At 40.6% G+C, this 21,147-nt stretch overlaps 2 protein-coding genes across 6 annotated transcripts in view; one reads left to right on the top strand and one right to left on the bottom strand.

Annotated features, from left to right (window-relative positions):
• Positions 1 to 342: 342 nt before the first annotated feature.
• LOC143894021 (E3 ubiquitin ligase Rnf121) lies at positions 343 to 4,830 on the bottom strand. 2 transcript variants are annotated; one of them, XM_077400019.1, is made up of 6 exons: positions 4,666 to 4,830; positions 4,435 to 4,589; positions 4,128 to 4,356; positions 3,821 to 4,056; positions 3,611 to 3,727; positions 343 to 1,395 (listed from the first exon to the last, which is right to left on the bottom strand). In XM_077400019.1, exons 1-6 carry the CDS (start codon positions 4,789 to 4,791, stop codon positions 1,341 to 1,343), a joined length of 918 nt encoding a protein of 305 aa, XP_077256145.1. In that variant the 5' UTR covers positions 4,792 to 4,830; the 3' UTR covers positions 343 to 1,340. The 2 variants fall into 2 exon arrangements, with proteins under 2 accessions (XP_077256145.1, XP_077256146.1); XM_077400020.1 differs by lacking the exon at positions 343 to 1,395 and having other exon boundaries at positions 1,921 to 3,727.
• A 1,414-nt stretch (positions 4,831 to 6,244) lies between these two features.
• Synd (protein kinase C and casein kinase substrate in neurons protein Synd) overlaps positions 6,245 to 21,147 on the top strand; it is a 58,334-nt gene continuing 43,431 nt past the window's right edge. For 3 of the 4 annotated variants that reach the window (XM_077400014.1, XM_077400016.1, XM_077400010.1), the window contains exon 1: positions 6,245 to 6,616. The gene's annotated coding sequence lies outside the window, so the exon portion shown is untranslated. The remainder of the gene's footprint in view (positions 6,617 to 21,147) is intronic. The other variant, XM_077400015.1, reaches the window with a different exon arrangement.

Below are 21,147 nucleotides of genomic sequence, written 5' to 3'. Positions count from 1 at the left end.
TGCTACGTAAAAAGAGGAAAAGCTACAATCGTACGCGACATATTGATGTTGTTAATTAGGGTACCTACAATTATCCGTAGCGATGGTAGTTTCGTACACCCGTGCCCGCAAAAAGAAAAGAAGGAATCATCTTACCGTAGCGACCTTTATACTTTCATATAAGGACGACGGTCAATTTATACGCAGAAGAGAGGAAACGGAGGAAGTGAAAAATTTTACTGGCATCTATTCTTGGCATTGGCGTGACGGTGAACGCCGCTCGGGTACCCGGCACCCGGAATCCTCGCGAGGGACTCGAACGGCGAACCGGCGATCACCGACACGGCCGATACACCACGCTCGCCCGTTCGTCTGTACTTTATTTTTCCGTTTTTTTTTTCCGTGAACTTGTACATATTAATTGCGATCATTATGTAAATACTCTTGAACACACACACACACACACGTAAAACACGCGCGTGCGTGTCCGCGCGCGCAAGGTTTATTTTAAAGATTACATCGTGAGATATACATACGCATACATGTATATGTACGCACACATATGTATGTATACGTATATATAAATATATTTACCATGTAATGATATTTAACAATAAGGTAACATATATTCTATACTCTTACACACTAAGTACTCAATAAATATATCTATAAAATTTCCCCGTGTTTGTGAATGTCTGCCCCTGGACCCATCCCGACGATCCCGTCATCGTGGCGTCTGAACCATCCAAACAAAGCCAAAGACTCTACGTCTCGAGTTAACGTTAACACCTCTCTGTTCATCGGATCCGTTGAAGGGTATTCGTCGTTAAATGTGTTCTCACCCCCCCCCCTGGCCTCTGTTACATCATCCCCCACTTCATTCTCCCGCCGCGTCACCACCCACAAAAATGTTCGCGAATGACTCTTAGATTAGGTTTATAAACAAATAAAACAATATATATGTATATAAATATAAATACGAATTATATATATATATAATACTCTCGCGACGGGTCCGACACGGTCTGACAAGTACCTATGGATACGTGATGTGATGAAAGTTGTTTTTCTATCGATAAAATAACGAGAAAGTTAATTAAAGTCTTTTAGTAACATCACTGACAAGTTGTTATCATTATCTCTCTCTTTCTCTCTCTTTCTTACTGTGCCCATACACATACACGCACACATATATATACGCCAGCTATCTTGAACTCTATGCGCGTCCAACGAGATCACATCCTCCCCCAGATCTGCTACCTCTTACAATTAGTGAGAGACTTCGAGCGTGTAAATATTAGGAACTTATCTGTCGGTGCTAGCAGAGAAACTATATAACAATACACAGCGTGCGGTAGTCGTTAATCCGTTACACCGAGCGTTTTTTCATGCTGACCCTCCTTCGTATCTGTTACTCTGTAAAAATTATGAGAAGAAAAAGATAATCGCAGATTCACTCATAACTCTTACGTGTAAACTATAAACTATATTGATTGTGCTCAGGGAAAATTGTGCTACGTCGCTTACGAGAAACAAAGATACACGTTAACTCTGCCATTATTAAAGAGCCCGGCCTCTTTTTAATATTTATATTACTTTCGTCAATCTTCAGTACTTCAATTGCGAGAAAATGTCTTTTCGTCTTATCTAGAAATCAATCTCAAAATATTTTAAATGTATTACAAGTAATTATCAGGATTGCGCTGGTTCTTCTACTTTTTTAAAATTATTTCTAGCCGTGTGGGAGAGTTAACAATGGTTAAAAATTGGTTTCAGATAAGTAGAGATACGCGTTTCACATTTATTTCAATTTAAATTATTACATATACTATAGGTTTATTTTCTTGGAAATTCAAAGACCGAATTTTTTTTCTTCTACAAAAACAAGGACTAACAAAAACGCAATATAGAGGAATTGAATATATATCACAGCTAAGTATATCGTTTTATACATCATTTTATTGCAAAAAACGTGTTCTTGACAGTGGCTTTATTCTTTACAAATGGTTGTATTACACATTATTTCCGAGAAAAAACAATATGAAAAAGATACATGTTACATTCCCCTTAATACTGTTACTGTACAGTCGAATGTATCCAATATATTAACAGATTTCACAATTGCCCAGTTCAAAAGGAACAGAACGAAAAGTCACAATTATTTATTGTCGAAAATGTAACATATATCAGATACTTTTCTCCCTTAAAACGATCTTTTAAAAAAGAGAAATATTATATAAATAATAATTAATATTACATTTTAAAAACATCTTTCAATGATTAGAGCGACTAGCAACAGAGTTAAGTGCAATTATAATACATTTATTACAACAATGGATTTATATATATTTATATTACAATAGTCTGATCTTCATTTTTTGAATGCTGCGAAACTTGTGGCGTTTAGAAAAATGTTATTACATGTAAATGTTTTATTAGAGAAAACACAAATTAGTATATAGAACAGTGAATTTTCGAAGAATGCTTGTACAATAAAATTTGCTGAAATTATTCTCTAATCAAACGAAAAGTGGTATTTGTAAATGATGGATAAATATTTCTCTAATAATCACAAATAATTTTTATTTCGTCAATAGAATACTCTTCCGATTTGCATCTCACAATTGCAAAACATTAATCAGAGAATATCATTGAAACAACTTAAAAGAAGATATGTACAATTCATGTCGACTATTTAATGTAAGTTAATATTTTTTTACATAAACTATATTGTAATATGAACATTTTGTGAACAGCAGTCATATACGAAATATATACATGCATTCTTTACTTTCTAGTAACTGCATATCTTTTGATAAAGCAAATATTGGAAGCAACACCCACCATGGGCTTAGGAATGTTGGAATGTATTTGTTATTAGTAGGAAGTTATTAGAACACACTTGCAAGAAATATAAATAACAACTTAATGAATAGAAATTCAATACGTTAATATAACCTGATATTTAAAAGCTAAAACTGTTGAGACAGATTAATTAGTTTAAATATTAAAGATAATGGTACAATGATTTAATCCTTCTCGTGTCTTTTATTATTCACGCAACAACTGTTTCCTAAAACAGTCATTTTTAATATACGTACAAAGAATCTTTAGAGGAACAATACAAAAATCTTACCACATAACTGATCATTTCTTATGTTAATCACACAATGGTTTGTTTAATATGTGGTATGTTTTTTCAGATATATATTTACATTACATCCAGTTCACACATTCATTGAGCTTTAATATTTTTGTAATACATTATGAAAAAGACTTTTATTTCATATAACGAATTGTTGTCCTGTATTTCTTTGATTAAAGAAATGTTTAATCGTGTTATAATCGTGAGATTTCTTTCAACTCTACTTTCACGAAGACAACTATATATCTTTCAGGATGATGAACTGTGGATTATTTAACATTTAGACACGAGTGGGATTATTGATTTTTCTGTGTGGCATTACGTTTCCTATCTAATATTTTTTTTATGAGTAACAAAAATAATAACAGCATATACAAAAATACAAACACAGTATTGATCAGAGGACTAAGTTAATCATTTTCTTTAGCGTTGCAATAATAATAATGACGCATGTGAGAGCAGTTCGTGTTCAACATTGTTACTTACTCAAGGCCCAGAGACCAATTGATACCTTCAACTAGAAACAAAATCAACGGTTGCCAAGCAACCAGCCACCTTAACCAATCCAGCAATTGGCCGTATAAAACATGCGGCTGTGTCCAACTGTATTTTTCATTAAGGCATTTAACAGATATATATCGGCATAAAATCGCCATTGGTTAAATTCTCGTATTAAATTATGAATACAAAGGATACGGATTGCGGATCATTTTCGATAAGTCAACTTTCTCTTTGCAATAAGGGCAAGTCTGTTTTTTCCCTACAATGCACCAGCCTCTAATGCAAAATTCGTGGAAAACATGGTCGCAAGTAAGCCTGTACGTATTTTCGATTACACCCTCCTCACGTACGGAAACTAGAAGTTTATTTCCGCATACCGCGCAAACATTTGGCTCCAAAACCCTGGTCGGGATACTGTCTGGAGCATAATACTAAAAATCATATTAAACGTTATAAAATTATGTATAACGCGATAATTTAACGTCTAATATGATACGCATACCCCGATGTGCGACGCCATCGTGTCGGCGCACATTTCAGCAACGTCCCTTCCTAATACTCCAAAGTAAAGACCGTAAAATATGAACAACATGCCCCAATCCATCCAAACAACAGGCTTAACGTTCAATACGATATTTAGACCAATGAGTGTAAATATAATTAAAAGATATCCGATTATACCCAGCCCGTAGCTGAGCTTATAAATAAAATAAAACCATTTGTACACTAATCTGCAAAAGAAATAAATTATCTGTCATTATTTTATGGTTAATTGTCGATCTGCGTCATTAAAAATTACTCGGCATTACCTAGGCGTGGTACCTTCTATTGGTCTCTGAATGGCTTTCCTTACTACTAGACCCGTTATACACGAAGATAAAAGCCATAAAAATATAAATCTCCACCAGTGGTTCTTCAAGCTAATTCCAAATGGAATAATCCACATGGCTACTAATGTTACAAGCTGCAAAAACAAAATACTGTATTAATATATAGTTCCTCTGATATTTGCGTTATAAAGAAGACATATCTTCTTCCACCTGGTATGATTTAAAGTGCCTCTTCTTCCACTCAACCAGTACAATCTGTGCTACCGCTACCGTTATCAGCAATACAAGCAGCATTTCTGCGTGCATAGATTCGTGACCTCGATGCTGTTCGTGCATCTTTATGTGCTGCTCCCTGAAAAAAATTGATTTACCACAAGTTCCATTATATCTTCCCACGTGCTAATCGTGGACGTTGTAAGTAAAAAAAAAATGAGAAAAGGTCTTTGTTGTAAGACTTGTAACTTGCCTCCATTCTTCCTCTGGAGTCAATTCTGCTTTGCTCTAAAAGTAAAAAGCATTACGATTAGAAAATATTGGGACATGTGCAATGTAAAATAATATTAAAAAATTTTTCTCAACGATCGCGTACAAAAGCTTTTATACCCAAAGCAAGGGTACTGTCTGTGAAAACTGTTGCAAGTCAGCACAATTATACGCATGGACCAACTTTGACTCTCGTTCGGGAGGTTATGTTTTGATGACGCGTACCATTTTTACATTTTGTCAAATAATTAAAACCTGTAAAATTACGCACGTACTTTATTTAGATGCAATTCCTGTATATCCATCGTGAAACGCCGTATCGCATTAACGCATAGAGAAATATGTGTTAAACTGATATAAGAAGACGGTTACCGCGTTGCAGGCACATGCCACATACCGTTTAGCAGTGCCGCCCAGCACATTTCGCTGAATGACCGGCATTTGTGTTATCTGCATTATCATGAAGAGATTTTTTAAATTTCAGTCAAATATTAGCTGTTCCGCGATTATATTTCACCTGACGTTCCCTCGACGCTCCGTCGACTTCTGAGAGTAGTGAGAGTTCGAATTTTCGCAGTTCGAGTTCTTGAATATAAAATTTTAGAACTTTTTAAAATCACAATTGTTAAGATATTTGACAATGTCTAATCTATTATAATTTCTTGATATATCGTTCAAGAATTTAATTTTGGCAAATCTCTCAAGTCCTAGAAATTCTCGAAATTGCAATTCTCAAGATGTTAAATAATATTACCTCTTATCTAATTTGTATTATGATAGTTCTAATGATTTGCGTTTATGATTTTTGCAGTTCTCAAGATTTTGGATTTTATTCAGAAATTCTTGAAAATTTAGTAAGTGCTGCTTCTCTTCGCTAATTATATTTCCCCGATACTTTGCCGATTTTCAATCATTCAAAGTTTCGCGGTTCGCAAAAATATAAAAAAAAACCATCTATAATTACGAACAGTTAGCCGATAAATTAGTGACAGTCGGTAAAGTCAAACTTAATTTATTTTTTAAATGTATTATCAGTTCTCACATCGTTAATTATTACAAACAATGTTTCCATTTCGACTGTTCATTGTTTTGAGGTCAGTGTATTTAATTTGAAAGGAAAAAGCGTTAGCGAGACATTTCGGAGATCGAACAAGTAATTCAAATCGCGCGCGGTTTCGACGGCGCGTACGCGCGCGGTGATACGCTGGCGTCTCCGGCCAATGAGCGCGCCTCGTACACCGCCGCCAACGCTCGGCTCTCCCCGGCGCCTAAGCCACGCCCCAGTGCTACGAGGGCCCCGCGCCCGCGCGGAGAGGGTCGTAGAGCTGGAGTGCGAGTGCAGCAACATGAGCGTCTGCGGTACCGTTCGCTGAGAAAACGCGCCGCGACGTGACAAAATTCCATTCGCGATTCGTGAATCGCGCGCGGTCGTACGTGGTGTGTCTCCAGCGGGTGGTCGCGGCGGCGTTCGCGTGTTCTCCGCGCGTGTGTCAACAGTGTCCGCGGTGTGCCCGCATTAAACGTTCCCGTACACGTGGAATTACGCGGGGTTAAGTTCTCTCATCGCCGGATTCTACGGAAGGATACCCGCGAGCCGCGAGCCACAGCGAGCCAGCCAAGTCGGACCCCCCCTTCCCTCCCCGACCGGTCGCGCCGTCGTGCCGAGGAATTGCTTTCGGTGAGTAACCCAGAATGTTGTCTTCCGTTCCCGAGCGAACGCGAGCGCACCGCCGCGCCGCTCGGAGTTGCGCGGATTTGCGAAATTCCCCCTCGGCCTGGGATTATTCCCCGTTCCTCGGCCCTTCCTCGCCGACGATCACCTTTGGCGGGCAAAAAAATTGTTTTCAATCGACGGCGGGAGAGGGAAAAGATCCACACCGTTCGCGCTACCGTGCCGTGAGTCGCGAAAACAGATCGTGATTCGGAGAGAGAGAGAGAGAGAGAGAGAGAGAGAGAGAGAGAGAGAGAGAGAGAGAGAGAGAGAGAGAGAGAGAGAGAGAGAGAGAGAGAGAGACGTTCGTGAATCGCGCGTGAATACCGGGAAACTACGGAGTGATCAGTTTAAGGAATTATAATCCCTTTATCCTTCAGCCTTCCCTTCGGCGAGCGACGTCCGCCCGGGATGCGGACGTGAGACGTCCGAGCTCCACCGTCGGCGTTTCGGAGCACGGCCGTGGAGAGGAACGGTCGGACATTCTCGCGACATCGTGTTCTACAAACGGCAATTAGCCGCTATCGTAATTATATTCCGTCGTCTACAGCGTCTACGCGTCTCGTTCCTTTTCGCGACGCTTTCAAGGACTCGAACGCGACTGGTCTTGAGACTCTCGAGCAGTGATTTAGGGGTCAGTTACCGGTCAGCCTTTCTACTCGACCGTCGACGTTGCGCGATGCGTTCGTCCGTTCTCGATGCCGAGATGATATCGCGGCTTGGATTTCGTCGCGAAGGATCGCGGTCTCGGAAGCGCGCACCAGGTCGAGTCGCGCGACGAGGAGAACCTCCTTCCCTCGTTTATACCTCTTTTAAAGGCACGGTTTAGCGGGCCGCGTGTAAGCGGATTCCTCGGTGGTGGAAGTTTTGTCGCGGCGCTCCGCGATCACGCCTGACCCTGAGAACGCGACGCGGAATGCGGAAAACGTACGCCGCGGAGAAGGTCAATAGTTTCGCGGCCGGCCCCGCCGCCGCCGCCGCGCCGCGCCGTTCGATCCCTGGACCCAATATCGAATCGAAGAGATCCGCGTTTTCTGCGATCCGTCCGCGATTTGTACTCCGAGAATCCACGGTGGGATATATATATGTATAAATATTTGTTTTTATTATATGTACATATAATACATTTTTTGTGTAAATTTATCGCCTCTAGAAGAATGGTGTCACAATTGAAAAATTGACAATTTTCGGGAGAGAGGAAAAACAAGTTTAATTCAATTTGAATTGTGAGATAACTAACGCTGTTACGATGCTTTGTTGTAACGAAACTTGTATTGTTTCTTGCAGAGGTCTGGTGTAATTCACTTGTCAATTCACTTATGACACAATTCCGTCCAGCGACCGCAGCATAACCGGTTTAAAAGAATAACGACCCTTCTGCTGCGTGCGACGGATTTCACCATATATAGCACGTAGATAACGTTTCAGGCGTCTTTTTATATGGAGTTAACTCAAAATCGAAATTTTTCCAAGTTGTGTATTTTAAGTCGACAGCAGGTATTCTTCTGGGTAGATGGGGATATAAAAAATATGTACAATGCATATAAATATGTATTAAATGCCGCGCGAGATTTATCGATCATGCTAATTTATCGCGCTCGTTAATTACGACTCCGCAATACGCGGTATCTCGCTCTCCAATTTCGCCAATTTCGCTCGCATTAATCGCGAGAGTTGATCGCCGGCACGGCACGACGGTCTGCACCGCGAGGCAAGAAAATTTAGGCCTCTCCCTATACTCGCATCCGTGCATTTTAACGTTAAATTGCGGCTGTTCGATTCTCAGACGCATATGCAGATAACGTCGCGCGCGATCTGCGCGTACGATACAGACACGCGGCGCTAAATGCGAGATATGAATATGGATCTCGAACTCCGTAAGAGATCCCCGATTACGGGGGCGGCGTCGGGAAGAATAATTTTGTTGTCGGAGATATTATTCGTAAATTTTTTCACGAGAATATCCCGCCAAACCTCCAATTGTCACCCCCGAGATTCTTAACCCATTGGCTGTGTAAGAGAATTTTACTATTTGGGCCAAAAGTGTGTTGAAAAAAAATTTTATCGGATTATTATGAAACTTGATACCCTTATATTTTTTGGGTTTCTGAATCCGAATATGATATCAGATTTACAAAATTCAAAATGGCGGGTCCAATATGGCGGGTTAAAATTACAAAAATGGTCTGATTTTCATGAAATTTGGTACCCTCATGTTTTTCGGGTCTCTGAATCCGAATATGATGGCAGATTTTCAAAATTCAAAATGGCGGATCCAATATGACGATTTTTTTGTAATTTTGATCCGCCATATTGGATCCACCATTTTGAATTTTGTACATCTGACTTCGGATTCGTAATCAGCGACCCCAAAAACCCCCGAGTAACAAGTTTCAAGCAAATTCAAAAAGTTTTACTTTGTTTTTTCTACGTTGCAGCTATAGCCGTCATATACGCACTTTTGGCCACTTTTGTTTTTGCGGCTATAGCCGTCATCGACGGTCAACGGGTTAATTCGTTTCCCGCTCCGTGTTTTTCCAACGCGCCTCGCGATTAATGCGATTTGTATTCCTCGAGGACTCGACGATGCAGCTACGGTACGCTGCTGGGGCACGCAAAACGGACGTGAAGTCAAGTCAGGGAACCCCGAAAGGGCAAAGTCCTCCCCGCGCGCTGCACTGTCGTTTGGACGTCGCGCAAATTGGCGGACCTCCAGGTTTTCCGTACTCTCACCCGTCGCGCGTTCTCTCGCCTCCCCCCCCCCCTGCCCGTCCGCCCGCGAATATCGCATTCCTCGCCAGCATCCAGCGTGTGAGCCCCACGTGTGTGCGAGCGTGAGGAGAGATTCGCTTCCGCCATGGGCGACACGTCTAAGCGCCGCGCGTGCCTCGCCCGAGGATCTCGCGTTGGTTGGCACGTCCGCGAATATTTTAACGACGAACCCCCCGTAAGCGGCCTCGAAGACAGACTTTTCTTATGCCCATTTCTAATACCAATGTAGATTAACTTCTAATCTCGGTTTAACTTACTTTCTATCTTTTTCTAACTTTTAGAACTAGGAAAAGATGACAGGTAAGTTAAACCAAGATCAAAGTTAACGATAGAAATGGACATTAGAGTTCTAGTGTTTGGAGTTTAGAGTTTTTCTTGAAGTGTTTATTAAAGTCTTTTTTTTCTGTCGAGCCTCTTCCAAAAAAACATAAAAATACGATGTGTGAGTTAAGGCAAACGTACATATAGTGTTTCGAGAGACGAAAAGCGCTCTGTAAAGGGATATTGTCGTAAATACGCGCAACGAGACAGTTTGTTTTTCAATTTCACCTTTAGGCGGGTGCTTCGTTTGAGATTCGCCGATCGAGAAACGTAACGTTCAAAACTGAAGAAGCACCATCAGGGAGAGGGATTCTGTTTGAACATATTATTTCCACATTATCGGACGATTACCTACTCGAATCGAGGCTCCGCTAGTTGTTTTCGTCCAATTTTTTTTTATCGAACGGCAAACGGGGAAACACGGAATCTAATCTGAAACCGGATGATGTTTACTTTGCGATATATCCTCTGGAATTTAGAACCCCGGCGCGGCGACCAGATGACTGAAATCGATTGCTTTATTGCGCGAACGCAGAGGCGAGAAAGGACTCGTGAAGGCTCTGTGGCGTTGTAAAACGTTTGTTACAACACCGAAACCCGAAATTGAACACGCGCATGACATAATAAAAACGCTTATATCAGTATTTATCGAGAGGCACGACGAATCATTCGTAAACGATCTTATCAAACGGGCTGATAATGAAATTGCAGATCGCGCACGCATCGCGATATCGTAATAACCTGCATAAATAATTCCCGGCTGCTTTCGTTATACGTCACAACGGATATTATACCGTTGAAACGCCGTTGTGGAATCATTACTCGGGAAACGTGTGATTTTCCTATAATATCAAAGAGGAGTTTCGAGCTAAAAACTCCCGGCGTTAGCATACCGAATATAGGCTGCATTCCGATATTTACTGTCAGTACTGCAAATCTATATTTTACGTCACGTATACTATAGATTTTCAGTACTGAAAGTTACTGACAGTGAATATCGGAATGCAGCCATAATAGTAGAACCACCGCGCGGCCGTAAACGCATCACGTTAAAAAGGTCGCGGCGGCGCGACGCGCGACGTTGTGACGTTGTTTTATTGACTGAACGACGCCAAGCTCTGTAATCACTGACGCCTCGCGTAATTGCGTGATGCCCCGTGAGGCCTATAGTGTATATCGCCGGTGAATTGACTGGAAGGCTAAGGCCAAGGGTGGCGATTGTTGGATGAATAAACGAACGCCTTTTATCGCCTCGCGAAAGGAAAACTAAATCCTCTTCTAATTCTAATTCGAAATTGCGAGGTACGATAACAGCTCCCTTGCAAATTGACGCAACTTCTCGCAAACGTTGTGTCAACAAGCCGCGGCGTTATCACAACGTCGAGGATACGTGGAAGCGTGGTACATATATGTATATACGCTGATGCGATTTGAAATAGCTCGAACGGAATCGAGCAAAATAAACTTTTAAAAATTTTGCGGAATGGCTCACGAGAATGTTGGTCTCGTAATGTTCAACTATATCGTGTTTAACGACGAGATGCGCGGCACGCATTTCAATTCCGACTTCGACGTAACTCTTTCAAAAGAGTTTAATTCCCTTTAAGAGTTGCCCTCGAAGTTGCCATTCCCTCACGGATAAAATTTTTTATTAAATTTTACTATGCTGTCGCACCAACTGCGGACCATCAAGACGCCCAAGTTTAAATGCTATAGTCTTATAGTATAAAATTACTATGTCCATAGCATTTAGTGTTATACGATCGTAGCATTATTATAGCATTGAATGCTAATGGACATAGTAATTTTACTATAAGACTATAGCGTTTAAACTTGGGCGTCTTGATGGTCCGCAGTTGGTGCGGCAGCATAGTAAAATTCAATATAAAATTTTCTCCGTGGCTCTCTCCCGTATCTTTCTCTCTCAAACCGAGAAGCCTCGTTTTTATCGTCTCGATCGAGATCCACCTATGGAGGAGATAACTTTTCGCCATTACGAATGCACGCCGCGGGTACGAGCGGGTCGCGCCGGATGGGAGGTGGGACGCCACAAAGCTTTCCAGTGATGCGTGCATTCCGCGACGGACGGCACTTCCTGTAAATACCGTAACGGGAATGAAGAGTAACGCGCGAGCGCGCGCGCGCGCGCCGGCCGAGGCGGCTCGAGGGACGGCTCGAAGGCAAGCGCGAACGAGAGAAAAATCACCGGGCGATTGTGAATTCCGTTGACTGACGACGCCGAGAAACCGCGCCGCGGTATTTCTCGACGCGCGCGGCGCAGTCGTGCATCTCTCTTTCTCTCTCTCGCTCTCTTTCCCTCTGTCTCGTTGCACCTGCCCACGTTGCCGCAACGCGCATTAAATCACGAAAAGGACGTTTGCGTGGGGACGTTATGTGGAGCGGCGGCAGTGAATGGAATGACCGGCTGTCGGGGTATAAACAACGTCGTTTCTACCTGTATAAACCACGTAATCCGTCTCCTTTACGCGTAATCCGCGTGCTTATAGATAACTTCTGATGCGCGTGTGCGGCCCCCAGTTTCTTTCTTCCCATCTGTCTTGTTTCCGAGGCAAAGACCTCGAACTCGATTATAAGTGCGTAATCATTAATCTTCGGTTTCACGAGCGAACGAGCGGAGAATATTTCGCATTAAGTATGAAAAGGATGAAGTAGAGAGATAACGGAAACTTACTCTAACTTGTATTTTAACAAAACTTTGCGTGATTCGAGGCTTAATCACCGAAGTATCCAAGTAAATTATGCGAGGAAAACACGAGGCAGATTCGATTTGTTAAGTTTTAATTGACATTTATAACTCATATTTAAACGTATCTCGTTGCCTTTGTTCGAAGGCTATGTCAGCAAATGGAATTTCGGTGTTCGAATAAGCTGGACATCCGCTGCTCATTGTATTTCGAGCTTGTTCCTCGATCGCGCGGGAAACGAGATTTGTTTGCCGTTTTCGTCTCGATGATCGACGACGCGCCGAAAAATCGCAACGTACAACTCATCCGCTTATCGAATCCGCGCATACGTGACACACGATATCGTAAAGTGAAATCGCGCGGAAGACGTTGCTCGTAAATCACCTGCTCGGTCATCGCTGGATAACATTCGTCCGCGCCGTCGTTCATCGAGTTATAATTTAATTTGACGTAGCCAATACGTACGTCACGGTACTCCGTGTTCTCACCGTGCGCTCAACGTTCTAATGAAGGCATACTTGACCACGATCAATCTGAGGATCATTATAGAGATCGTTTTAACACGCGGCAGAAGTTTAGAAAAAGTAATATCACTCTAATGCGGTTTCAATCATTCGAGAGCAGGAAGCGGTGATAAATTGTGACGCAACTTGCGTGCGCGAGCAAATAATTATTTCCTGGCGACGTGAGAGATTAAGAAATCATTCCGATGGAGATTGCCAATATCCTCCGGGCACCGTATCGCCTCTGCGAGAAAAGTGGAGTATCGCCCGCTCGCGTTCTCGGGACGATAAATGCGCGCGCTTAATGAAACCTCCATAATGGGACGCGATCGCGACGCTGCTGCAAGGAACGCGGAAACACGTTTTGCCGATTAACGCCTTTATACGAAAGCTGTGTGTACATTGGCCGGTGTCGCCGAGATCGAGCGCTTCTCTATAAGCCTCGAGATGGCCACGCATCGACGAAATAACCGGCGTATTCCCAACCGTGCGCAACGTAGCAATACCGCACAGGAACTTTCTTCCCACGTACCGCAATGTATATACACAATTACCGGTAACCCATTTTTTCTTTCGTCAGCGAGACAGACCACCGGTGGTGTTGCGCAACGACATCGATGAAGATTTATCGCCGACGCGTCGCGCCTGCCTTTCCCTGAGCGCGAATTACCCGCGTGTCGCTTCGTAATCGGATAAGACCGTGTATAACGACGCCCAGAGATAGCGGTAGCGGTAACGAGTCCGATAACCCCAGATAATTTGTGTAATAACGTCGAGGGTGTATAATCGAGCGCCGGGGCTCTTCAAGTCTCGCAAATTCGGGCGATGAAGGAACAATGACGTAGGTCATCAATTGCATCGGCAACACCAACTAGATCTAATAAAGTAAACGTTATAATATAAGTAACGAAGTTGTATAATAAAATATACAATATTACAAAGATCTAACCGTAATTTCGAGGTCTTTCGCTGGGTGGTCCACTGCAAATCCAAGTGTGTTATTTTTACACGCATAAACGTCTAAAAATGACACATCAGACAGAAGCTCTTTTTATGTATTTCTTTACGTGTTAAATTATGTCATTTAAAACGTTTAATCGTGTTAAATTAAAAATTAATACGTTCAATCGTGTCAAATGACGTGATTTAAAAAAATGTGTAAGAAGAGCTTTGGCTAAAGTAACACATTCATGGATTTGCAGTGCGCCGGACGCGATTTTCGGGGCGGATTGCTCGCCAATTCAAATAAAACGAACGGTTTGCAGGTGGTAGACGATGTGTAGTAGTCTGTAACGAGGCTACATGCAGCCTCCAGTGAGTGACCGTCACCGGTTAACTGCCGCCGCCTCCAACGGTGCCGCAATTTTCCGATGCCTCGGCATCACCCCGTTCCCTGATTCCGCTCTCCTCGCTCGTCCCAACTCCGCGCCGTTATCGTTCTCCTCGGTCATTGATGTGCAAAGTGGAGGGACTCGCACCCACGCGCGAATCATCAGCCCACCATTCCGCGTCCCGGTCACGTCCTCGTTGAATAACTTACAGGGCACTCGATCGCGGCGCTTTGATAAATTGGAACGCAATGATATTGCTAATGTGCTCCCATTTACAACGAGTGGGCCGATGCTCCGCAACGTGTATATAGGCGCATGTAAACACGTTTAAAGTAATTCTCAAGAAATCTCACAAATATCATATAAAAAATTATTTTTTTTTACATTGACGCGCAAAGTATTGTCTTCTTCACGCGGGGTATATCTCATAGAATATTTACCATTTGCAGTGAAGTAACTTCTTACTTCTGCGTAACTGTTATATAATAATCCCATACGGGAGATATCGCGTAGTAAAACGCGTGTAAAACGCGGTAGCCAGGGACCCAAGAATGACACAACGTTTAGGAGATCGCGTGTGCATGCCCTGAGGTCTGCAACCGATGGTCGAAAGTGGGTTATCCGAATGGAATGGAACGGCTAGCGATATAGCTATTCGATTTTCTCTATACCGGTCGCTTCTGCTAATTCACTACACTCTCTCTTTGAAGCGTGTGGCTGCCTTAACGCGTGACAAGACACTCGTGAAATAATTATTGCATACGCAAATCATGTTACAGGAGTGTAAGAGTCGCCTCAATATGCAACACCGTTATTAATTAATTACTTAAATTGTTTAACACTGAAATCATCCCGCTCGTCTTTGCTCACGTAACAGAGTAGATATTTCATAATCTTCCGTAACGTTACGTACGCCCTAATAATATAAAGGTTCCTGCTATTATTATTGCTCGTCTAATTACACGTCCTAGAGATGCTCTGCCGCAATATGCGAGTAGAAAGTCCGTGAAACATTATTGCAAGCTAATCGCATATATTAAACTGTCGTGCACCATAAACATGATATTTTAACGCGCGGGCAATCCTATTGTATAGCATATATTTTCAAGAAGGCTAATTAATTTTCTAGACTTGCGTACCGCTGCAGATTGCAGCTGGAATAAAAAAAACTGTCACATTACTTGTTATTATTTCTTATTGTATTCAACTTTAAACCAATGAACATATATATATATATATATATATATATATATATATATATTGATCGTGAAATATTAAATTTAAAAATTAATATAACATTATGTTTTGTCACAACAATTATGATGCAAGAAAATTTATATTTTTATATTATTTAAGACGTTTATATATATATATATATATATATATATATATACATATATTATTTCACACGGTCCACAATACCTCGAACCTCGATTGCCCTCTTATCATCTACACCTAAATAAGGTGCGTATGCGAACCGATATCAAATGAAATTATTTGGAATAACATATTTGAGACGTACGATAATAAACTGCGATAAACCCGAGATGATAACAGCGAATCATTTAATCTCGAAAGTATTTACCCGCGTTCAATGATCATCGATATACGTACCGTGCGAAACAAACGTCAAAGAAGTTCGACTTGAGGTATATGAATCGGAATTGTCTGGGAGAAATGCACGCGAAAAGATTCTCGGTATCGCGGATGAAACCGCGGCACGTGTTAGCACGAAACCACCGTCGCGTCGTAACGAACATAAGAAGTTACATCGTGCAGGCCGAGTGAAAGGATTCCTTGGCTCACACTTTTACATTGCAACCTTCGGACGTGACGCATAAAGCGTTAGTCGTCATTTCCGCTTTTGCGTGCCGCACCGGGCTGTTTCACGATACACGAAAGTGTCGTGGGGTCGAAGCCATCAGTTTTTCTGCCTTCAGATATCGTCGATAAGATCGATGGAAATACGATAAAGTGCATTTCTCCCCGCGGCTCTCCAATTGCTATAATCACGGATAAAATTATTTCTAACGCTTTCTGTTCGAATTTTCCGCTTTTCTTTAATATTTTTATTTAATTTTTATTTATTCTCCGCAAGCATACAATCAAAAATTGAATAATTATCTACATGAAAATTTAAACTTAAAAAAAAAAAAATTAAGTATTTTTTCTCCAAAAATATATCTATATCTTCTTTAAAAACATGTACTTACACACGGTATTCGATGTCTCCGGCTTGACAGACACCACTTGCAATTTTAATTCAATCTCTCGAGATTTACTCTCTTGGTTGCAGAGAATGTCCTTTTCTTCAACAGTAAATTTCTCGTTAGCTTTGCAAGTTGGAATGGAAGTTCGCGCTCGACGGACGCCCCAATTAAGTTTTCATAACCATGTTACATTTAAACTCCAATAAATGATAGATACTACAAGTGTAAAAATAATTAACGACAGTTGATTTTGTTGTACATTAACAACGTATACTTAGTTATCTGTCGCACTTTTACTGAATCTTATCAATAAAGACCACTTTATTTATTGACTATATATAGACGATAAAAAATAATATAGCAATATAGTGATAATTACTTAATTTTCATCAAATCTCGAGGCGAAAATCCTGAAGGGAATCAAGTAATATGTAACTGTATGCAAAAGTAGATGGAAGATCCATCGAGTGCAACGAAGCACGGGGTCTGAAATGAATGGGAGCATGTCCCGCGGTTAGAAGGAGAGAAGAGTGTACCGTAAGGAAAAAGACGCTCGATCGAAGTGAGCATTGGTTCCGTAAAAGGATCTCAATTTGCGGTCTTTTATACGAGTGTCTACTTACTTGCTGCATAAATCTCTTTAATGACAAGTAAATAATATTTTCATCAGATTTGTCGCCGAGAAAAAAAGCCACTTCAAACAAATCGATAAGATTCGGAAGAAGATTCACGATAAAATAAATACCGCAATATATTTCCGGTAAAATAAATTTCTAACGTACACACACATTATTAACGTGCATTTTCGCGCATGAAATACTTTTATTCCAATATTTTTGTAACGATTATTACTATATATACTCTGGGTAGACAGCACAATATACTCTTTTAACTAATACTTTCATGAAAGTTTGACTTTTCAATTCTATATCTATATATTAGCGATACCGTTATTGGTAAGAGAAAATTTACTTCCGCTGTTGCCTGACGCTTGGCTCTCATCATTTTACCGATAAAGAAGCGGTTTCTTTCAGATAGATTCAACGTTCTTTCGGCATAGCAAGAAAAAGTGAATTGTCCGATGTACAAGGATAAAATTATTCTTGAACGATCTTCACCACAAAGCAACAACTAGGAAGACCACGGGGATAAGGCTTTCGGGTTTAGCTTAACGGGTTCTCTCGTTCACCTCTGACCTTCGAGCGCCTTCGGCGCTTTTCCTATATACGATTCACTTAGGCGCTCCCATTGAACTTGTCCCCAATCCTCGGAGCTTGGCTAGTCACGTTTCCTCGTCGTCCTCTCCGCAAAACGTAAATTGATAGATGCTCCATTTCCGTGCGTGACCTTCCTCGAGCGAACGTTCGTTCATCTTCTCGGATTGACCCGATGAGTCAATGACTCGACAAAGGACGAGATCGAGTGACGTTGACGCGCGAGAATGTCTTTATGTTGAAAGCATGAAGAGGAAGATCTCGAAAAATATATATATCCCTGCTAACGTGCGATTTTCAATTAGCTTGAATAGAATGGGAAATACAACCTGACAAGGAAATCGTAATTTTTTTCACGTCCTTTTGTATCGAACAAACGGAGCTGCGACGCGAGTTGCTGTAATTTCTCCGTAAAGACACCTTTTCACGGATAATTACAATTTTTTCCCTTAGGAAATGTATTTAACCGCGTTTTCTTTTCGTGACGATAATTGACGTATTGGAATGACGACTCGAGGAATGTCGTGCGCGGCGTATCTGTATAGTTCGAGACACCTCCAAAGCGTTCTATATAAGATCAAGTTGTCCGCGCATTTTGCGGACATATATACATATATATACATAACATCATCGTTTCTTCTGGGCGACCTACATTCGTCAATTACTTTTCACCGCATCCAGTTCTTCTCCTCTCGTTGAGCAATGTACCGTGCAGGTCGTTTAATAAAGACCCCGCATCCTCTCCTCGATAGCATTTATATATTACGAAAGCTGTACCGTAGAAAAATTTCTTTGTGCTTTTGACGTTTTATGGAAAATTCGATTTCTTATTTTTCTTCTCTCTCCCTCTTTCTTTTTTTTATCTTGCGGCTTTGGTCCTTTCTTGCTCAAGTATACGTACGATCGACCTTTGCGTCATCTGTAGTTTCGCGCGGCATAATGTTATCGTGATTTAAACGACCTAGTTTGTAACCATTACGTGGATACATGTCCATTATTATCAGTATATATACGAAGTGTATCCCTTTGGCGCTATACAGTAATTTTCGACGGTCGATATCACGCCCTAAAAGTACTTATGTCTCGGGAACATGACTTTCACTATATTCGGAACTGAGAAACACCGAGGAAATGAGACTTCTCGTGTTTGGCAACGACCATGGCAAGGACTAAAATGTACTGGCCGACCTTTTATCGCGTAGGGTCAGGTCCAAGCAATTGTATGGCGAATGGGAGATACGTAAGAAACATAATAGTGAAAAGACTTTTGTCAGATTTTTAGAATAACAATATTCAATATTATTTATTTTGTAATTTTTTTAGATTTAGATATATTAATTTAATGAATTTAAAGGGATTTTTATTTAATCTTGACATTTTGATGTCTCACACACCAAACAATCTAATTATGAAAAATGTATACAATTTATTAAAAAAAAGATAATTTAACAATCTCGATTCAGTGCCTAGATAATTCTAGCACTAAAATAGTTAAAATTTTATTGCGAATAATATAACGTGATATACAAATTTCTTGCCGGTCAATAAGGAATGCGTTCTCTTATCGAGATGTTAGCGAACGCTCCTTTCTCAAGGAGATATTTCAAGGGACAACCTTGGGAGAGAAATCGATATCAAGCGTCGCTTTTGTAGGGCACAAGGTATAGCAGGTGAATACGTAACAATCAACCACCCACGGAAAGAGGCCCACCCCATTTAATTCCTTTCATTCTAGTTTTCATGTTTGAGAAAATATTTCTTTCTACGGAACTTCTCACCAGAACTAAAGTTGAGTCGGTAGAATTAAACTTGGGTATATATATGTATATTTGATGCCTTAATTGTTATGCTCTGTCAACTATAAATTTTGTAGCAATTTTTTCTCAGCAAAACTAAGTTGTTTTGAGTGGTACAAAATTATGTCTTTTTTTTTTTTTACATTGCAGTTAATTACAGCTATGTTTAACGTTGAGTATTAAATAGATTTATTGAGGTTCCCGTTAATGAAAAGTGCGCTACAAATTTGACAAAAGATTTATAGTCGTTACAGAGTATACGGTACTTGTGGAGCAAAATATGCACAAAATTGAAAACACGTGGTGTTCACATTTATATGCGAACGTATAAAAAAGAACGGACGGAGAAATCCAGTTTCGTCCGCATTATGCATGAATTTTTTAATGTTCAAAATTAGATAAGCGATAAATTCATATGTATATAGCGTCATTGATGTTGTAATGAACTACCTTATTATAGGTATACTGTTGCGAGTTGCGAGTAACTCGCTAATAGCTTGAAGTGATTGTACATGCGTATAGTATACATGCATGGTCAACATTTATTTTCCACATTTGTATACCTTACTTTTTCTTAAATTTCGTGACAGCCTGCTTTATATTCGACTGCTTTTCATTAGCAATATCTTCTTGAGGGTCATCAATAATTGCGCCATTCAATTCTTGAGTCAGAGAGTTTCTTCTTTAATAAATGGATCAATAAATTTCAACTAAGGAAAAATAAAATATTTCAACAGAAACCCTGTTGTCGAGAGAATCACTCGCGTGATTTTCGACATGGCGACTTTGCACGTGAAAGAGGCGATCACGTCAAATGTTATAGTTATGTTATTCTTAGCAACAGCGTCACACACACGCGGATCAATAAAAAGCCGGAGATATTTCCGAATGTTGTTAACATTCTGTTTCTGTTACTGTCCTCCCAGTAACACAGGAAGACAGCGATCAAGTGCTTCAGCAAGTAGAACGCGGAGTGAGGAACTCACTTCCTATAAATACCAACCGCGCACGGGTTCAATCGATTTTCTGATCACGTCTGTGACGTTCGAATACGCATGACCAGATGATCTATTTCTGATATCTCTTATGCGCTTTTCTATCGGGCAACGTCCTCAGCAGATATCCGCATTCCTACTTCCTCGAGTCTTTGTCAAAAGAAAAAAAAATTTAACGTATACCTTCCTGCATGACTGTATAAAAATAGAAACTTCAGCTCTTGAAGAACTCCTTGGATGACGACGATCCAATTGAGATCTGTATTATCGATGACAATAATAGACGAAGTGTCTTGAACATACAATTTTTATATATTACTTCCTCTTGTTCAAAATTATATAACATTCTTTTATTTGCGGCATATATATTTATATTTATGAAATAAATATTAAATTTATAATACATATTGAAATAAATCCTCCTCAAAAAAGCACATATCTGCATATCAAAGATCTAGAGAAAGCATGTTCGACGCAAGAAAGTGGAAATCACGTTTTCACTCTGTTTATCGCCAAGTTATCTAATACAGATTACACATGAAGCGTCAACAGTCCGATATGGGAAAGTATCGCTCGCAAATTGAGATATTTCCTTTCATTAAAATATCTTTAGACATTTATATTTATAATCGCTCGAAAACCGAGACGATT

This window comes from Temnothorax americanus, unplaced genomic scaffold, assembly GCF_048541705.1.
Source record: "Temnothorax americanus isolate GAGA-0224 unplaced genomic scaffold, ASM4854170v1 Scaffold13, whole genome shotgun sequence".
NCBI lineage: Eukaryota > Metazoa > Arthropoda > Insecta > Hymenoptera > Formicidae > Temnothorax > Temnothorax americanus.
The sequence above is the reverse complement of the archived record's forward strand: the minus strand, read 5'-3'. Positions and strand labels throughout refer to the sequence as shown.